The sequence below is a fragment of the Sus scrofa genome, chromosome 7, assembly GCF_054392235.1.
Source record: "Sus scrofa isolate SSC_HxYL_T2T_F1_AM1 chromosome 7, Sscrofa_HxYL_maternal_Yorkshire_Landrace_v2.0, whole genome shotgun sequence".
Taxonomy (NCBI): Eukaryota; Metazoa; Chordata; class Mammalia; order Artiodactyla; family Suidae; genus Sus; species Sus scrofa.
Window position 1 is genome coordinate 54,669,816 of NC_139389.1, and position 20,570 is coordinate 54,690,385.

At 49.5% G+C, this 20,570-nt stretch overlaps 1 protein-coding gene across 1 annotated transcript; it reads right to left on the reverse strand.

Moving 5' to 3' along the window:
- Positions 1–367: 367 nt before the first annotated feature.
- On the reverse strand, positions 368–20,066 carry MCM3 (minichromosome maintenance complex component 3). The gene is made up of 17 exons (XM_001924813.7): positions 19,942–20,066; positions 18,590–18,702; positions 17,699–17,907; positions 16,835–16,965; positions 14,153–14,391; positions 13,577–13,685; positions 12,292–12,445; positions 11,531–11,662; positions 10,723–10,931; positions 9,334–9,508; positions 8,871–8,997; positions 7,968–8,118; positions 5,609–5,749; positions 4,062–4,165; positions 3,498–3,583; positions 3,036–3,105; positions 368–1,815 (listed from the first exon to the last, which is right to left on the reverse strand). Exons 1-17 carry the CDS (start codon positions 20,017–20,019, stop codon positions 1,617–1,619), a joined length of 2,427 nt encoding a protein of 808 aa, XP_001924848.1. The 5' UTR covers positions 20,020–20,066; the 3' UTR covers positions 368–1,616.
- Positions 20,067–20,570: the final 504 nt, after the last annotated feature.

Genomic DNA, 20,570 nt, shown 5'->3' on the forward strand with positions numbered 1-20,570 from the left:
TATCCCATAGTCCTTTTCACTGACACAGTAGATGTCGCATTCCCCAGGCTGGGAGCCTCCAAAGCATCTAGTCCTCTCTGCACCCAGCACTCACTGCCAGGGCACAACTATGTCCAGTCCCCACCGCCCCCCAAGACATACACACCATTGACTGACTCTGCAAAGCACTTCCAGCAGGACTTGGATCTCACATGTGTGGAAAACCACAACGATGAAACTGGACTCCCTCCCACAGCCTCACTGCCTCAGGGAAACTGGGCTCCCCTCAGCAACAAGGTGGAGAAGCACCTCACGGATCTTTGAGCAGGAACCTGAACAACCTCTTCTCAGGCAGCCTCCATGCTGGCCCCGCCATCAAGTCACACACTTTTGTTTTCTTCTTTTTATTTCAGTAACCTCAAAATTTCCTCAGAAGAACCAACCACAGAGCAGGATAGAAGTCACGCCCTGGTCCCTCCACAAACTTCTCTGCAAACGGCTAACAAGCTCTAAGGGCTGGACACCAGAAGTTAAATGGTTTCACGAGGATCCTTTAAGGGGATTTACACGATTTAGGTGTCTGAGGTATCAAGTATCATTTCTCCATGAAGGGGATTTGATTCCTGCTCAGAAAACCCAGGCAGAGGGTCAACCTTCCCAGACTTTCACTCACTGGCCTCCTGCGGTCCTTGAGCTATTTTAAATCAGCAAGGTTTAGTTCGCAGTGTTTTCTTTTTTGGCTGCCCTGCAGCATATGGAGTTCCCAGCCAGGGATCAGATGTGGGCCGTGGTGGCGACCTACACCCAGCTGAAGCAATGTGGGATGCTTACTTAATCCACTGTGCTGGGCTGAGAATTGAACATGCGTCCCGGGGCTCCCGAGCCGCCACCCATCGCGCTGCTGTTGCATCACAGGAGGAACTCCAGGTTTGCAGTTTTCACGAAAACTGCCCAGAGAAGGCCTAACCCCCGGAGAGTGCAGCGGACTGCTGCCACCGTGCGGTGACTCTGGGTAAAGGCAGGGAAAGGCAGGCAGCCCAGCCCACAGGGTGGAGCTTGCAAGGAAACGTAGCTTGTGTCCATAAAATCACAGTATTAAGGCCACGTGCACAGTTAAAAAAAAAAAAAAAAAAAAAAAAAAGCCTAAGTTTATTAAATGTCTTGGATATATGGGTCAAAAGTTCGTATGAGTCTTTTGTACGTATGGTGACAGTACAAAGCAAGCTTTCCTGGTCTTAGGACTTGCCTCAGCCTCTCTCCCTCCACCAGCACAGAACCCAAAGTTTGTTCTAGACCAAAGTGCGCAGGAGGGAAGAAACAGCCTACACACAGAGAAAAGATGAACAGAAACTAGCTGTGCCTAAAAAAAACTGGGTGCTTGCTTGGGGAGGGGCCGTGGAGTGTGGTCTGGCTGTCAGCAGGGAGGACGCCATCGTCTTGGTCCTGCCCACCTTCTTCGCTCCACAGCGGCTTTCATCACCCATCCCCCAAGCTTCCATGGAGTCCTGACTCCGCTTCCACATGCGGGCCCCACTTCAGTTCCATCCAACACTGACATTCAGGGAATGAAGGCAAATACTGGGGGAGCAGGGGGAGGGAGGAAACGTAAAAATGTAAAGCCCAAGAGACGAGGCCCCTCAAATGAGGAAGACGATGCCCTCGGAGACCATGACCTGGTTGTCATCCTGCATCCGGCTCAGCGCAGCCTGGATCTCTGAGGAGGAGAAAGGCTCTTCCTTGTCCCGGTTGATGGATTCTGTGAGGCGATTCATGCCCACCGATTGTGCGTGAGCTTCCTGGAACACCTCCAGGAGGGCTGCCTTGAAGGCCTTCAACCTGCCCAGGACAGGAAAGGAAGGGTGAAGGGGGAGGATGTGGGTGTTACTCCCCCAAACTGTCGCCCACACCCCACCCCTGATGGCCACCCCACAGCCCAGCTCCCCCTTAAAACTTGGCTGCTGTATTACAGGGATTCCTGCACACTGCGAAACAAGCATTTTAAAAATCAGAGGCCCCTGAGAATGTGAGTCTGGCATCCATACACCATCCGCAGAAATCCAAACAGGGACAGTATCTCTGGGAGGCGAGTCAGCCACACACCCTACAATTTCAAGCGCAAATCCCTTGACCCAGGGAGTTCATTTCTAGAAACAAACCCCACAGCTCCACCACAGCACAGTGATACATTTAAGAGTTGTTTGACTGTAAAGAGCAGCTTTATGGAAGCTAAATGTCCATCAATAGAGAAAACACAAAAAAATGTACAACAGGGAAACCCTGCAGTCACTGAAAAGAGATCTCAAAGAGCTGTTTCAGAAACCGCTTTAAGATAAAGGTTCATGGTTGTCTCTAGGGGGTGGAATTACATTTGATCTTGGTGTTTTTCCTAAATACTTTTCAACGTCTTCAAATTTTCTTCAGTGAATATATTGTGTTGTATGTGTTTGAGGTATTAAAAGAATATAAAAAAATACACACACACATACATATCCTATGGAGAAGAACCCACGGTTACAGTAAGAAAAATCCTGTCCCTGCTCTAAGACTCTTCTTCCTAATCTCAAAAGGTTATCTGATTTAAAATTCCCACAGAGTGAGTTATTTATAAAGCAAACAATAAAACTAGGGCTTCTTCGTAAAGAGTAAACAAGAATTCCTCAGGCTATTTTCACAACTTTTTTCGAGTTTGAAATTACCATCAGAATAAAAAATGTTCTGGAGTTCCCGTCATGGAACAACGGCATCCATGAGGACACTGGTTCAATCCCTGGCCTCTCTCAGTGGGTTAAGGATCCGGCGTTGCTGTGAGCTGTGGTGTACGTCGCAGACTTGGCTCAGACCTGGTGTTGCTATGGCTGTGGTGTAGGCCGGCAGCTGTAGCTCCAGTTAGACTCCTAGCCTGGGAACTTTCATATGCTGCAGGTGCAGCCCTAAAAAGCAAAACAAAACAAAGCAAAAGAATAGAAAATGTTCTAAAAACTCATGGGCTCCTAGTCTCCGGCTCCATGGAGAACAGCTTGTTCACAGCCTCTGCAGAGAAGTCCTTCCCTGCTCACCTGGACTCGCTCAGCTCCACCTTCTGGGCCTCCTTGGTCTCCTGCGAGTCTGGCGCCTTGGGAGTGTGCACTGAGGGGAGGCAGATGCAGGGGATCAGGGGGGAGCAGGGAGCAGGTGAAGCCCTGGCCACAGGCCCGAGGCCTTCCGTCCGCCCCAGCCCTCAGTGACATGCCTCTCCTGGGGCTCTTGGGGCCAGGGCGGGCAGGGGAAAGGCCTCAGGTCAGGCAGGGACCCTCAGCACACAGGACCTGGGGCGCTCACACCAGGCTCAGCAAAGAGCCCAGTTCACCGAGAAGGAAGCAGACAACAGGGCCAAGCTTATTTCCAAAGTTCTGACAAACGTCTTGGGCACAGAGGTCCAAGCGGGGAGCCAGAGGCAGGGGGTGCGCAGAAAGGTGGCAGGCAGAGCACTAAGGAGTCAGGACCACGGGCCACCTCTCTACCGGGGGACGCTCGCTCACCCTGAGGCATTTCCTCCTCGGTGTCACTGAAGTCATAGGGGTCATAGGAGTCTCCATCTTTGGCATCCGAGTGACGGGTCTTTCTCCTAAAATACCCACAGTGGTAAAGAGATGGGCTTTGGTGAGCCCCATCCCGCACCTCTGACCAGGAATGAACAACGAAAACCATCTACAATCCTAGTGGCCAGGGCCAGAGCCAGCAAAAACCACCGCTTTTTCTGAAAGAGACTGAAAGTCTCTGGACTAAAGCACAAGCAGGCCGCACTTCCCAGTGCTGTCCCTGTCGCCCGCCCTCCTAAAGTCAACCGCAGGCAGGAGAGGAGGAAGTAACCCGGAGGGAAGACGTCTGACACATGTACTCAGCAGCCACCGGCTGTGTTAACAGCTCCTGCTTCTCCAGAAGGAAGAGGACAAGGGGGCTGTCACCTTCCTTCTGTCCCGGTCACCTTCACCCTCTGACCCTCGGTAGGGCTGGTCAGGGTACCCTTTCCTGCAGCCTTGCCCCCTTCCGCCCCCTCCCCAGCCCTAATCGGAGTCCCATCTCCCTTTTCTGCCCCATCTGACCGCTTCCTCTTCTGCTCTTGGTCCTCTTGGCTTTTCTCCCCTTCATCTTCTGTCTCCGAGTCATCCTCATTTCGCTTCTTACGCTTCTTCTCCTTCTCGAGAACCTAGGACCAAGCCAGGCATGGAGCGGGGGAGGAGGAGAGTCACAGATGCTGGGACTGAATGAAGAACCCTAAAGAGGGGTCCCTCTTGCACCATCAGCAGTGACGTCTTCGGTCTGATGACCTAGTCTCTCATTCCCAAGTCCCAAGGCCATGGGCAAGAGGTGGGCTGGCAGTATCCCTACAGCCTTCACAAGAAGGTGCTCAAACAATGTTCGCTGAACACAGAAATGAGTGGGAGAAGGTCTATCCCACAATGGTTAAGTGGAAAACCAATCCATTTCTTTATAAAGCAGGTATTTAAGACAGGAATTCCCATGAGGTACCCAAATTCCCATTTGGGTTAAGAATCCAAATACAGCAGCTCAGGTAGCTATGGAGGTAGCTACCTGGCTTAGCGCAGTGGGTTAAAGGATCCAGCATTGCCCCAGCTGTGGCAGAGATCACAGCTACAGCTCGGATTCAATCCCTGGCCCGGCAATTTCCATATCCCAAGGTGTGGCCATAAAATATTTTTTAAAAACAGGAGTTCCCATGTGGTGCAGAGGGTTAAGGAGCCAACATTGTTACTGCAGTGGCCCAGGTCACTGCCATAGCGCAGCTTTGATCCCTGGCCTGGAAACTCCTGTATGCAGTGGGTGCGACCAAATATAAATAACAACCCCCTGCATATGGAGTAAGTTGGGAAAAGCTGATCAGACCCACATCTGAAGCCCAGGGCCAAGATCCACCAGACTGGGGAGAAGGGACGAGGAGTAGGCAGTTGCCTTGACCGGTGTCTAAAATGATAGATACAGGAGTTCCTGTCATGGCTCAGAGGTTAATAAACCCGACTAGTACCCATGAGGACCCAGGTTTGATCCCTGGCCTCAATCAGTGGGTTAAGGATCCAGCGTTGCCATGAGCTGTGGTGTAGGTCGCAGACGTGGCTTGGATCCCAAGTTGCTGTGGCTGTGGTGTAGGCCGGCGGCTATAGCTCCGATTAGACCCCTAGCCTGGGAACCTCCATATGCCACGGGTGCCTCCCTAAAAAGACCAAAAAAATAAAGAAACAAAAATAAAGAAATAAAATGATAGGCACACAGTGTCACAGTAGAAGCAGGGGTGAGAGGGACACCTGAAGAGTCTGCCATGGGAAAGGCTGATCCTTGGGAAACACCTACTTGTTCAAGAGGCAAAGGAAGGAGCAGGGGCAGCAAATCAATGAAGCCAGCATCCCTGGGGCTGCCAGGGGCTCTGGTTTTGGTGTTTTAAAGCCTTTCCACTGGTCCTCGCAGGTGCCAGGACTGAGAACCACTGGTGCTGCAGGTGCCAGGACAGGGAGGCTAGGGGAGATGCTGCTGTCTGCCCACCACCCAGGGGCAGGTGTCGGCCATGTGCAACTGGGAGGCCCGAACCCCAACGACCCATTCAGGAGAGCCTCAGGCCCAGTGCCCAGACCCTCACCTTCTTGAAGTAAGCATACTGGACCAGCTCCACAGCCTCCTCCGCGTCCTGCAGGTCCACCGTCTTGCTCATGCGGGCCTTGGCATGGGCCGTGGCCAATCGAATCAGAGTTTCCAGCGTCCGGGCTGTCACTGGAGATGTCTGGGGGAGGAAACAGGTGTTGGGGGGGGTCACTCATCCAGAAGCCCTGTGGCCTGTCACTTCCACCGCACAGAGAGGGAGAGACTCCACCAGAAAAGCTCCGAGAGGTCCAAGCCATGGAGTCGGAAAAACTAAAGAGAATTCAAAAAGATAGAAGTTCCCATATGGCACAGTGGGTGAAGGATCTAGTGCTGTCACTGCAGCAGCTCTGGTTATAGCTGTGGTGAGGGTTTGATCCCTGGCCTGGGAACCTCCACATGTCTCGGGCACAGTCAAGTCCAGAAAATAAATAGAGAAATAACCTTGGAAACATGATGAGAGAGGGTTGAAGGAGGGAGGATGAGGTGGACGGCGAAGAAGACGAGCCGGCATCTGACCGCTGAGAGAGAACAATGAGGGAGAAACTTCCTACAGGCCCGCAGCACACCAGGACCCAGCTTCCATGCTCACTGGGTCAGTCACCACCCTGAATGACCCGGACAAGCCTTAGAGACGAGGAAAATGGGACTCGAAGAGCTTCAAGTAATCTGTCCAAGGGCACACTAAGTGCGAGTGTGCGGGAGCTTATCTTCAGACAAACTTGCTGAAGCAGGGGAAGCCCACCTGTGTCCAGAGAAGGAGCTGAATTCTGACGTGTTCTTATCAAGTGCTTCTGACACCATATCTCTGACGGGGGAGGTGGGGGACTTTATCTTTCTAAAATGCTATTGTCTGAATGCCTGATCTAATGGATCAGAAGGTCTGGATTAGCACTGGACGTGTGTGATTTTAAGTTTCAAGTGACTCTGATGTACCTTCTAGGTAAGCATCCCCGGCGTCATCCAACCTTCTCCTTTTATGGATAAAAAACCAAGACCTGGGATTCAAAGGATGTGGACAAGGTCCAAATGTGACTGCAGGCCTGGGGTCAGAGCCCAGGGCTGGATGCTGACACACACACACACACACACACCCATCTCCCCTCCTCTGACACTTCAGAGGGATGCCATCTGGTCACTTCTGTTTTCATGTTTTCCAAGTTATCACTTATACCCAATCTGACATTCAAAAACAAATATATTCATATTTAACTCACCAATTTTTTTTCAAATAATTTAGAAAGCTACCAGAGTTTGTAGGTTATACCAGCTCCAATTCTTGAATACCCTAAAGCTGTGAAATCCTAGCCTGCAAGAGCAGAGAACCCCAACTGAGAGATTTACCAATCCCACTAGGACAACTCAAACAGTGCCTTATGTTCAGTGAGAGGGCCTTTGACCGAACATGTTCCCATGATGGGAGAAACAATTAAAAAGACAAGGTTGTTTAATCTGAAGAAAACAAGTCACACACAATGTCTAGAAAACAAAATTAAGGCCCATGGGTAGGTAGAAGTTACAGGGACGCAGGTATAAGCCAAATAAAAAGACGACTCTCCTGCCATTTCGATGCAGTGATGTAGGAGGCATGCTGTCACTGGAGGTGTCAAGGAAGTCCCAGCAAGGATTCCAGAAGACGGAATTCCCGTTGGGTGTGAGGCTGGGACAGACGATCTGGGATTATGTCTGAATCCTAGAGTCTAAATCTATCACATCAGGATGGAGTCTGGGATCTGGGTCTTTGTGCTGTGAAATCCTGTGTAAACCACACTGCCCCAAAAGGTTTAGACAAATTCTGGGCAGATGTACTGGGTTTCTAGAAATAGCCTTGGATGACCACCCTGGCTACCCAACTCCTTGTTTGTCAAGGTCCAGCTCAAGGGTCACACCCTCTGGGAATCCCCTGATGTTCATACTCCTTCCGGAAAGTCTGAGGAAAAGTGAACAGCGTCTTTATCTATACTCCATCCACCTCACAACCGTTCCGTTCCGGGTACCACGCTGTGGCTTAAACTTACAACTACATACATATGATCTTTCTTTCCATCAACCATTCTGCCTCCCTGGCCCAGGTCTGAGCTCTCCGAGGACTGCAAGTCAGAACAGAGACTCCTTCAGCCCCTGGAAGGCTCTCAGGTTGGCTGAATGAACCACAGCTCCCGGTGGCCAAAGCCACCTGAACTGAGACACACATTCTGGGGTTTGCACTGCATTCCCCTTTGTAAAAGGAAATGATTACAATTGTGTGACAGGAAGCCCTTCAGACCAGGAAGAAAAAGCTTAAGGAATCAAGAAGTTAAGACGCTTCCAGCGCTCCCAGACAACAGGGGCTCCAGGTCAGCGTCCCGCAGGCGGCTCACCCGGGCGGTGTCAGAGCTCATGCTGTCCTGGCTGCGCAGGCGGGAGTACTCCTCCGCGATGTAGGCGGCCGACTCCTGCGTCAGGGCGGGCTTGATAATTTTGGCCACGTGGATGTATTTCTTCATGAAAGCCGCACTCACCATCTTCTCCCTGGACCACACACAATGATCTCACTTCCCTGCCACAGCCCAGCACCTGCCCGGGGGCGTGGCTCTGCCCCTCCTGAGGAAGCCCAGGTCCCCTGACAGCAGGGCTCCAGCCGGAACCCCATTTATTCTGAACATGTACAAACCCCCCTCACATATTTTTATTTAATTCTACAGTATCGTTTAGGTATTACTTGGGAAGCAGGCAGCTTAGGCAGGGAGTTTAGGTGTTAATTGCCCTATTTTATCAGTGGGAAAACAACAGCTCAAAGAATCTTAAGTGGACTCAAATTTCATTTTTTGATTCTAAATGCTATGTTCTTAAACCACTGGGTTTGAAGACTTGTGAGCCTTCCTGCTGCACCACAGCCAGGCTCTGAGTACCTGATCACAAGTCTCCTTTCCTTAAATCTACCTGCAAATCCAACACTTTCGATCTGCCACCCCTTCAACATAAGGGCATCACAAATGGCCACATGACTTGTGCAACACGTCTCGTACATAACACAACACACCCCCAGGTAGCTCCTCACAGCTTTCCATTTTAGGAAAAGACCAGCACCAAGCTTGATCACCCCAACGTTCACAAGGCAAGTGGCCAGGGGAAAGGGTGTTTCTGGGGATCCAGAAAAGAAAACGGGCCCCCATGGTCAAGACCCCAAGCATGATCTTCACCTGGGCAGCACATATAGACACACCCTGAAACATGGTCTCAGGTGATACATCTCAGGTTCCCTGAAGATGAAAACCACTCACTTTTTCTTCTTGGTGCCATGCAGAAGGTTGTCATGCTTCTCATAAATCTGGGTGTCCTGCTGGTCTTCCTGGCTAAAGTTGGGGTCATCCGTGGCCAGGATATCCACGGCACTCCCCAAAGGCATTGCTGGAAAACCCAAGTTGGGAGGAAGGAGAATAAGGAAAAGCTTAATCCAGGGGAAATTGCTTCCTCTGAAACACAAAGCAAGGACCCAGAAGGAAGCCAACACGTGGGACCTATAAAGAAGGAGGGAGGCCAACAGCAATTCCTCAGAGGTGTTCCCGAACCCGGAAACGGAAGAGAGACACACCTAAGGAAGCTCCGGTGAGCGGGGAGGTGGCCAGGGAGGCGGGCACCTTCCCCATCACCCCAACGCTGCCCACCCACCACGACCTGGCTGGGCCCAATAGCGGCTGGCGTCTAGGTACCCTCCCAGCAGCCATCCTCTTCCCTCCGCCTCACCGTCGCCGTCCTGTTCCCCGGGGGCCCGGTAGCGGTGCATTCGGAGGACGTGGTCTGAGATCTCCCGATCCTGCTCGGGATCCATCTGATCCAACATGATGAAGAGGAGGTCGAATCGGGAGAGCAGCGAGTCCTGCAGCCCTATGTTCTCCATGGGGGTCTTATACTGATCGTACTGGGTGGGGAACACGAGAAGAAAGGAGCGGGGAGGTGACATCAATGGGAGGGAAAGGACCAGGAGGTGGATCGGTTACGGGAGAGTGAAGACCAGACCTTCAAACAGTGTGAACAAGCAGCAAGGAAGTAAAGCATCTGGAACCCAAAAAGAAACTGAATTCATTTCCTCTACATGCAGCCCTCCTGCCACTGAGGCCCAGGGAGCGAACTCAAAAAAAAAAAAAAGAGTAAATAGCTTTCCAGAGGATTGTGATGTGGATGAATGGGTGAGGAACCACTGCCCTCAGTTTGCCCCTCATCCTCCTTCCAAGCAAACAGGGCCCCACCTCCCAGCTTCAGTGCCTCTGACAGGCTGAGTGTGGGTCTCAAAACCAGCCACCTCCCTCCCAAGCTCCATCCTGCTCCTCTCATGCCCAGGCAGGACCAGCTCTGAAGATGAGGCCCTCTTCCCACCCATTAAGAAGACATGACAAGGGAGTTCCTGTTGTGGCCCAGTGGAAACAAATCCGACTAGTACACATGAGGACAAAGGTTCAATCTCTGGCCTCCCTCAGTGGGTCGGGGATCCAGCACTGCCGTGAGCTGTGGTGTAGGTTGCAGAAAGGGTTCAGATCCTACACTGCTGTGGCTGTGGCTACAGTTCCAATTCGACCCCAAGTCTGGGAAACTCCATATGCTACAGGTGCAACCCTAAAGAAAGGAAAAAAAAGAAAAGTTACTTTAAGTAAATAGCTTTCCTGGCATTCCCATCGTAGCTCAGCTGTTAATGAACCTGACTAGCATCGATGAGGACACAGGTTCGATCCCTGGCCTTGCTCAGTGGGTTGGGGATCCAGTGTTGCCATGAGCTATAGTGTAGGTCACAGATGTGGCTCGGATCTCATGTTGCTGTGGCTGTGGTGTAGGCTGGTGGCTATAGCTCCAATTGGACCCCTAGCCTGGAAACCTCCATTATGCCATGGGTGTGGCCCTGAAAAGATAAAAAGACCAAAAAAAAAAAAAAAAAAAAGTAAACAGCTTTCCAGAGGATTGTGATGTGGATGAATGGGTGAAGAACCATGGCCCTACAGCAGGGACGGGAACAAGATGAGGAGCTTGCTCTCGTCTTTGGCCGGTCACTCCCCTGGGGCACCTGGAATGTACTTCACAGGCCAGTGACTCGGCAAAACCACATAAAGGGGAGGACAACGGCCAAGTGGCAATCCCACTCACCCTGCCGTAGACGGGGTTGGCAGCTGCCAGAACACTGCAGCGGGCGTTGAGCCGGGCGTGGATGCCGGCCTTGGCGATGGTGACGCGGCCCTGCTCCATCACCTCGTGGATGGCCGTGCGGTCCATGTCGGACATCTTGTCGAACTCGTCGATGCACACCACGCCCCGGTCGGCCAGGACCATGGCCCCCGCCTCCAGACGGCGCTCCCCTGGGAGGTGGGGAGGGACAAACACACGCTGCCGTCCGGGTTGTTGGGGACGGAGGGGAGAGGTGCCAGGCTCCTTCCTGAGCACCTCCACCATCACACATGAGGACGAGTACACAGCTACGAGGTGTCAGCTTCTAGGTCCCGCGGAAACCCTGGGGTTGCCTTTGCAAGCTCCCATCAGGACACACGCCTCGGCCCACGCTGACAGCTAAGCGGCTGGCCTGCAACACACTTCCTTCGTAGACGTTCTCTCTTTATCCTCATCTTCAAGCGATTTCCCAGCGGGACCTCGCTTCTCTTTTCACTGGCCTTCAAATCCCTTCCTCTAATGTATAAAGTGGTCTTCATTTTTATTTCCTGACCAATTTGAGAAGCTTTCTCCTTCAAAACTCTTTCCAACCACCTTCTAGGCGATGGGGTCATGAGGGGACCACCCAAAGATTTAAATAATTCATCACTGCTGCCACTCAATCCTCTAGAACCTGGCCCACGCCAACCTCTCCAGTTTATCTTCCCAACATAAGCTGGTGCCCAGAGGCAGCTCAGACTCTGTGCTCACCTCTCTGCTGGGCCTCCACCAGGAAGCCTTCCATCCTTACCTGTCTCCTGGTCTGTGGTGACGGCAGCCGTGAGACCCACTCCAGAGGAGCCCCGGCCGGTGGTAGGGATGGCCCTCGGTGCAGTGCACAGCACATACCGCAGAAGCTGGGACTTGGCGACGGACGGGTCTCCTGTAATTGGACGGGGGCAGTGGTGACTCTAGGGAACTCCCCCACTCCCCAGCAAGGGCTGCTCTTCTAGCACAGACACAATAGAAATAGAGAGTAACTGGTTGTTAATATTGTTTCTTTCCCTTTATCATTCCTGGAAGATTATATTTTAGACATTATAAGTCAGGAAACCCAGAAATCATAATTTTTTAAAAATCACTTAAGGGAGTCCCCACTGTGGAGCAACAGGATCAGGGACCTCTCTGCAGGGCCAGAGTGAAAGTTCCATCCCCGGCCTGGTACAGTGGGTTAAAGGATCTAGCATTGCCACAACTGCGGTATACGTCGCAATGGTGGCTCAGATCTGATCCCTGGCCTGGGAACTCCATATGCCACAGGGAGGCCAATAAAGAAAAAATAGATGGAAATACTACAAAACTGGATTGTGATGATCACTGTACAACTATAAATGTAGTAAATTCACTGAGTAATAAAAAGAAAGAGAAATTTAAAAAATTCCACTTCAGACTTTTGCCCTTTTAATGAGACTGAAATACAGCCAGATACAAACACATAATCTGACAGCTGATTCCTGCAGCCACAGCCCACAAGAAAGACCAAGAGGCTACAGCAAGTCCCCGAAACCATACCTATCAGAAGGATATTGATGTCCCCACGGATGTGGCTGCCATTCTCAAGGTCTCGTTCCACCCCTCCCAAGAGCAAGCAGAGGATGGCCTTCTTGACGTAGTCGTGGCCATGGATGCTGGGGGCCAGCGACCTGGCCAGCTGGTCAAAGATATCCTACAGGACAGACAACCACAGAGAGAAAAGCCTAAGGAGACCCAATGGAGCTTGAGGAACTCACTTCCTACTTCATCCCACAAAAGAGGCGTGAAGAAACACACTGTATTTAATGGTAAAAGCTTCTTCTCTTAGGACTTCTTGAAGAACTTCCACACTCCTCAGACCATTACCTGAAGAGGTGCAAAGGAAGCCTGGATTCCAAAATCCGCTTAGAGCTTCTTCAAGAAAAAAAGTTTCCAGGCTCAAAACATTTGAGGTTTAATAAGAATGTCTATTGTGCTTTAGCAGGAACCTCTGTCACACATGTACTTATCTTGCTCAATTCTAAATATGGACAGTCTCTCCTTAAAAAAAAAAAAAAAAAAAAAACTTTTTGGAGTTCTCATCGTGGCGAGGCGGAAACGGATCCAACTAGGAAGCATGAGGTTGCGGGGTCGATCCCTGGCCTCACTCGGTGGGTTAAGGATCCGGCGTTGCTGTGAGCTATGGTGCAGGTGGCAAATGTGGCTCGGATCTGGCGTTGCTGTGGCTCTGTTGTAGGCTGGCAGCTACAGCTCCGATTTGACCCCTAGCCTGGGAACCTCCATATGCTGTGGGTGTGGCCTAAAAAGCAAAAAAACAAAAAACAAAAAAATAAAAATAAATAAATAAAAATTTTTAAAAAATTTTTAAAGAAAAATAAATGGCGTGGGTGGCTTGAGGAGGTGCAGGTTCAATCTCAGTCCTGGTGCAGTAGGCCAAAGGATCCAGCGTTGCCACAGCTGCTGCTTGGATTCAATCCCTGACCTGGGAACTTCCATATGCTGTGGGTGCAGCCATTAAAGAAAAAAAAAATAGTACTTAATTAGCAATGTGTCATTAATGTATTCAGTTATAGACCCATTGGTATACTGACATTCCAACTCCTACTCTAATATTTGTATTAGGTTCATTTAGCAGGTAGCACAACAGAAACATTAAAGAAAAACAACAGAAACACTCTTTTGCTCACTGACTCAAAACCAGAAGCTAGGACCAATACTTCAGAGAAAAAAACATGACTTTCCTCCTGACCAGGAGGTGGCCAGGCCCAAATACAACCCAAAACAAAGTTTTCCCCTGCCTCAAAGCCCCAAGGGAAGCCCAGACCTTAGAACGGGTTTTACTGAACTTCTTGATCTTGGCTATATCCTCAGCAGAGAAGGAAGGCTGAGCATCCTTGCTCATCTGCTTCACGTTACAGGCAATCAGGACAGTCCTGGGACAGAGAGAAGAAGCGGCTATTTTCAATTCCTAACCCCAACCCAAAGCCACCTTAGACTACTAATCTAGAAATGGCAATTAGAAAAAAAAAAAGAAAAACAGAAAAGAAAAGCTGGTCTGAATTAAACCACTGATTCTCTCCATCTACAACACATACGTTGGTGGTGCCTCACCTGGGAAACCTCCCTCCCACTGACCCACAGAGCTTGGGACAGTGTGCAGGAGGGAGGGAGAGATACGGGAGAAATTTCGAGGTAAGCCAGGAGGCTGGGACCCCATGACCAGCAGTTCCCACTTGCAGCATAAGCCAGTATCACGCCTTTTCCCTGACAGAAAGGAGGGCTCACATCTCCCAGGCAGGGGAGGGCTCCCCCGTCCAGTGTCACTCTCAGGAAGAAGGCGCACTGGGCACAGACTGCACCCAGCTGGCAGCATTCCAACACCTCAGGACTGGTCCTCTACCTGAAGGTCCCTGAGGTGTAGCCTCCCTTCTTTCCAGGAAGGCAGCGGTAGGTGCCCACCACCTGGACTCGGTCACCGGGCTTCACTTTGTCCACCAAGTCATCATCCAGGATGACGTCCACGGAGCGGGGCAGCTGGCCAGCGGGGGCCTTCTCTGGCATCTCCTGAATGGTGATGATCTGGTGGTCCTTGTAGACAGAAAGGCCATATTCTGTCTCAAGGGGATTGTTTTCCTCATCCTGGAAAAGGCACACAGAAAAGCAGTCAGCTCAGCCCTGCCTTAGAAATGCCAACCTCAGAGTTCCCCTTTGTGGCTCAGCAGAAATGAATCTGACTAGTATCCATGAGGATGCGGGTTCAGTCCCTGGCCTCATTCAGTGGGTCAGGGAATCTGGCATTGTCGTGAGCTGTGGTGTGGGTCGCAGTCGCAGCTGGGATCTGGCGTAGCTGTGGTGCAGGCCAGCGGCCGTAGCTCTGATTCAACCCCTAACCTAGGAACTTCCATACGCTGCAGGTGCAGCCCAAAAGGACAAAAAAAAAAAAAAAAAAAAAAAGAAGTGCCAACCTCATCTGTTGTCGGATGAAACAAATAGAACTTGGAGATAACCTCATGAGGTTGGTATCCACAAACAAAAGACTCCAAGTATCTTCTCGGGTTTTTTTCTCCATTCCTGTCTGTTCTAGTAATAAACCATCTCATGGAAGGGGTGACCTACGGTCTGGAGGGACCACGGCTATATTAAGATCTAAATTGAGATCCTACATCCCCTACACTAGGAGGCTGTATTTTCACTCCTAGGTTATTATCCAAGAGAAACGTTTACCCCAAGCCATGTACCACAATGTTCACAGCAACACTATTCCTAAGAGCCAAAAACTAGAAAATCTCCAAACTCCTTCAACAGAATGGTGAGATAAACGTGCTATATTTACACAAGTGAATACCACACAGGAATGAAAATGTATGGAGTACACCTATAACACAGACGAATCTCAAAAACATGGTGAACAAGAGAAGAGCATTTAGGCAAAATACAAAAACAGGGAAAAGTTCTCGAAGCTGCCAGATGCCAGGATCGCGGGGGGGACTTTTGAGTGCTAGTAAGGTGCTGTTTTCTGGTCTGGATGCTGATTTTATAAGTATATTGAGCTGGGAAAATTCCACTGAGCTATATACTTATGTAAGCTTTTCTGTATATTCAATTTCAATAAAAACATTTTAAAGTTTTACTTCCTGGCCATTTGAGTTTTCTACAAACACAGCAGCTACCACTTATGGAGTGCCTACTGTGTGCAGGGCATTGTGTAGTAATTTCATAAAATTATCTCATGTAATCATCACAATATCTCAGTCCAAAAAGCAGGTATTTTTCACATTTTACAAATAAGGAAACTGAGGCTGACATAGGTTAAAGAAGTTTCCGATGGTCACACAGTAAACACCAAAGCCCGTGCTCTTAAGAACCACACTTGGAGTTCCTGCTATGGAGCACTGGGATGCAGGTTCTATCCCTAGTCCAGCATAGTGGGTTAAGGATCCGGCATTGCTGCAGCTCCAGCTTAGGTTGCCACTGTGGCTTGGATCTGATCCTTAGCCTAGAACTCCATATGCCAGAGGGTGGCCAAAAATGACAAGACAAAAAAAAAAAAAAAAGAACCACAGTCTTGATGGCCCCCAGCGGACCTGATCTGGTATATTTTAGGTGTATGGCAAAGCAGAAGAGTAACCCCTCAGCAGTTCCCAGGGAAAAATTTCTAGAAAGTAGGGATCATTATAAAGAGAACAGGGTGACTTAGAAAATACAACTGGCCTGAGGAAAAGACAGGGTCCTAATTCTTAGGCCATCACCAACTAGAACATAAGCCATTCAACACCGTCAAGCCTCAGAGTTCATCTGGAGATAGTCTTATTTACATGTTAAGAGTCCTCCACTGGTTGATAAAACTGAAGACAAGGACTGGGTCTTCTTTATATCTATACCCCACTTGGTGCCCAACAATCCTTCGGAGACCATTGCTCTCAAAGTCTAACAACAGGGACAGAATGAATTCAGACATCGAGTAATCATTATTAATCATCTTTTGTCTCATTAAGAAGGCCTCATAATACAGATCAGTCTGAACACCGAGACTAAAGCCATGCTCCATACCAACCTTTTCTCAAACCCAAATTAAATATCTGCAAACTTCACAGTAATATTACAGCATAAGTACTTTTCCATATTACTCAAAGTAGATTCTAAGATTATATATGATATTACAATTTTGCTAAAAGATCAATGTGGACTAGGTGGCTTTTTTCCTTCTTTCAACTCTTCCACAATTTCCCAATTTTTCTAAAATGAATATTCTTTTTTTAAAAATAGGAATTGTGGGAGTTCCTTTGTGGTACAGCAGGTTGAGGATCTGGTGTTGTCACTACAGTGGCTCCAGTCACTGCTGTGGCATGGGTTCAATCCCTGGTCCAGAAACTCACATGCCTCAGGGCATGGCCAAAAATAAATATGAACTGTGGACTTTCCATACTAAACTCTAGCTAGCAACCAATCTTTCCTTTAAATGAATCCTTACTTTTCATCCCATTTACATCTAGAAGACTTCAAATATTACCCAATTACTTGCATTAAATAGCTATGTCTGAGCCTAACCTCTAAAGAAGCCCCACCAATTTATTTCTCTTACCTTGGTGGGATAGACAGAGCTGGATGGAAAGGCCTCCAGAGTGGTGAGGTCAGTATAACGTCGCTCTATGGTCTTCTTGGTAGCAGGACAGTAGTGGACACTGCGGACAACTTTGGGGCGAACTAGAGAGCCTAGGAATGGAAAATCACCCCACTGGATAGTGAGAAGGGGATCTAAAGCGAAGCACATGATGACTCCAGAAACTGTTCTTCCAACTAGTTGAACTGTTTCAATACTACCTGTCATTCATTCACTTTTATGTTTATACACAAAACACCCTATCCATGTACACATTTTTTTTTTTTTTTTTTGTCTTTTTGCCTTTTTCTAGGGCCACTCCCTCAGCACATGGAGGTTCCCAGGCTAGGGGTCTAATCGGAGCTGTAGCCACTGGCCTACGCCAGAGCCACAGCAACACGGGATCCGAGTTGCGTCTGCGACCTACACCACAGCTCATGGCAATGCTGGATCCTTAACCCACTGAGTGAGGCCAGGGATCGAACCCACAACCTCATGGTTCCTAGTCAGATTTGTTAACCACTGCGCCATGACAGGAACTCCGATGTACACTTTTAAGCACAGTTCATCCAGAGGGAGAAGTAGCAAAAGTTCAGGGTCAGAATGAGGAGACTGCCAAGAGCGAAGAATCCTCTGCTCTCAGCAGACTTCCTCCTTCTGCTGGCACAGGTCCTCCATCACTGTGCACGGCTGGGCTCCTCCAAGCTTCACCCTGAAATTTCAGTGCTTCACCCTTCTGAAGCCATAAGCTCCCCAACCCTACTGCACCTTTCCTGCCTTCCAGCCTGCCCCACCCCACGTCTATCCCACCTCCATTCAATTAGCCCTCCACTCCAGCCCACTCACATTTAGTGACAATGCCCTCGACACACACGACACAGCTAAGGAAGCAGGAGGTGAGAGTCCGGGGAGAGACGTGCTTGGAGCCAAAGCTGCCCTCCAAACCTATGTAGAACTCCTCATACTGCTTGGCATATGTAGCATCAATGGAGGCCACAAAATCCTTTAAGGCCCGCTGGAAGGCAACCAGCTCCTCAAAAGCATTGTTCAGGAGGCTGCGGATAGGCAAGAAGAAGAATCATTAGGCAGAGAGGGCAGAACTTGACAAACTCAACCTACTGGAGTTCCCGTCATGGCTCAGCAGTGAGCGAACCTGACTAGCATCCTTGAGGATGCGGGTTTGATCCCTGGCCTTGCTCAGTGGGTTAAGGATCTGGTGTTGCTGTGAACTGTGGTGTAGCTCACAGACTTGGCTCGGATCCAGTGTTGCTGTGGCGTAGGACAGCGGCTACAGCTCCAATTGGATCCCTAGCCTGGGAACCTCCATAGGTCACAGATGCGGCACTTAAAAAAAAAAAAAACTCAACCTACAAAACAGCAGTAGACATTTTTAGATAATCAAAGCTTAGGAGTGAAAATCTGGCTTCTACTTTCTCCTGCCATCCTACAAGACCCAGTAAAATACACCAGAACTGAGGGCCAACCTTAATTCAACTTATCAAAGACAGAGACATGATATATAATTAAACACGGTAGGAAGGGCTCTTGAGAGGAAAATGCCTACCACCTACTTTGGAAAGAAGTAAAAAACATAAGAGCAGGTGAGGTACTAAGGGCTTCTAGGTCAGAAACATTTCATCCAGATCCTCTGCTGGGAAGTCTGCTCCAATCCAATGAAGAGAAGGGAGCCATTCTGACTCAGGGCCAGGATGTGGCGGTGGACACCTAGCCACTCACCGGTTAGCCCTCTTCTCATTCTTCCTGCGAAGGTCATTCACATTGACAATCAAGCGGTACTGGTTGTCACTGATCAGCTCCCGAACTTTGCTCTGATAAATTCCCTGATCTTCCTGCAAAAGAACCACCACATGTCACAACGGCCACAAATTCAAATATATGATGCTTTTAAACAGAGGCAGCTCTCACAGCAAGATAAATATATCAATCTCTGCAGCAGAGGTGAATCCCAGTTCCTCCCACATTTTCACTCACTAGTCTCACATTCCAAAGACACCTAAGAGACCAGTGTATGAATTATGACTTCCTCAAGACCCATGCTGTAATTCCTATTATCACCAATAGCTCTTCTGTGTGCAGTCATTTCACAACCTTTACTGGGGAATTAAGGACAAGTTAGGGGGAAGGAATAAAGTAGGTGTCTGGGATTAACGGATACATACTAATATATCTAAAATAAACAAGGACCTACTGTATAGCCCAGGAACCATACTCAATCTTATAATAATGTCTAATGAAGAGGAATCTGAGAAAGAATATATATATATGTGTATATATACACACACACACTCATATATAAAACAGAATCACTTTGCTATACACCTGAAACACAACACTAAGTCAACTAGCCTTCAATGTAAAAAATATTTAAAAACTAAAAAAAAAATTTAAAAAGAACAAGTAAAATCCTTGTTAAAATGCAAATTAAACAGACTTTTAATACTCAAAGTGACTTTTCGTTGCAGAATTTTGTCTGGAATTACTACTTTATTTCCCCAATCATCTGCATAATATAGAGTTCCCATATCCGGACATTCGCAAACAGAGCACTATCAACCCTTCAAGACGCTTTAAACAACATTCTGTGGCTGTCAATCTTAAACTGCATACAAACCCCCCTTATTTGCACGCCAACACTATTTCTCTCCGTCCCAAAAGGTAGGGAAAAAGGAACGCGGCCAAATAAGGGAGTCGTTTCCTCCGGCAGGAAAGTCAGCCACTAAAACCTGGGGACCCTATAAGTCTGCAGGTCACTACCATCACCGTTCTCCAGCGGTCCTTCCCCGACCCTCCCTCCAAATTAAGAGAGCAGGGAGTGAAAAAAGTCAGCGTGGCCTTTGCACTTGGTTTGCGCTTGGAGGAAACCTGCGCCTTTCGCGAGACCCGGCCATCATTTGTACTCTGCAAAGCCACAGGATTGCTCTCAACCACAGACTCCGCTGCCAGAAAGGCTACAAGATCAGGGCGGAAGGTCCCTAACCTCCGTCCCGCCGCCGCAGCCTGGAGCTCCGCGGTCTCCCTCGGCCTCAGTGCGGCCCCCGGGGCTCCTGGACCACCCAGCCCTCCCTTACCTCGTCGTCCAGGAAATCCAGGTAGTCTCTCTGCGCCTCTCGCAGCTCCACATCTTCCAACACCACGGTCCCGGCCATGCTCGCTGCTAAGGAACTCCTGCCAGCGGAGCCGCGCGAAAGAGCCTAGCGTAGCCCCGCCCCGGCGCGAAAACCTCTCTACTTTTCCCGCCAACAAAAGTAACCCCAAGGAAGGGGTGGGGTATTTGGGAGGATATATACACTCTGATTGGCTGGTTATTCCTACGCGAGAACAGCGAGTATCCAATCGAGGACGGCTTCTTCTCTAGGTTTTCTCTGCGGCTCCTCCGAGTGGCGGGAACTGTGCTAGCCGGGCCCCTCCTTACTCCACCTTTACTGACAGGAAAGCTGACCAATGAGATGAGAGGAGGCTCGCAGAGCCTGCTCCTTGGGCAGCCGGAGAGCCAGCGAGACCTGCAGCGCTGCCTTCTGGGAGTCGTAGTCGTCCCTCTTTTTCCTCAATGTTTTACCGGGTGTTTTCTGGTTGCGGTTCCCCGACCTGCCACTGAGTGAAACTCGGCCCGGCGATTGGACTGAAACTAGACTAGACGTCAGAGAATGTGAGTTTAGCATGCAGGGAGAAAAAAACACAAAGGCAAACCGTTTTTAAA

Coding starts and splice junctions, on each gene's coding strand:
- MCM3 (XM_001924813.7), bottom strand. CDS start 20,019: ATGGCCGGGACCGTGGTGTTGGAAGATGTGGAGCTGCGAGAGGCGCAG. Junction 17,908..18,589: donor AATGAGAAGAGGGCTAACCG/GTGAGTGGCTAG, acceptor GCCTATCCGCAG/CCTCCTGAACAATGCTTTTG. Junction 3,106..3,497: donor CGAGGAGGAAATGCCTCAGG/GTGAGCGAGCGT, acceptor GCCTCCCCTCAG/TGCACACTCCCAAGGCGCCA.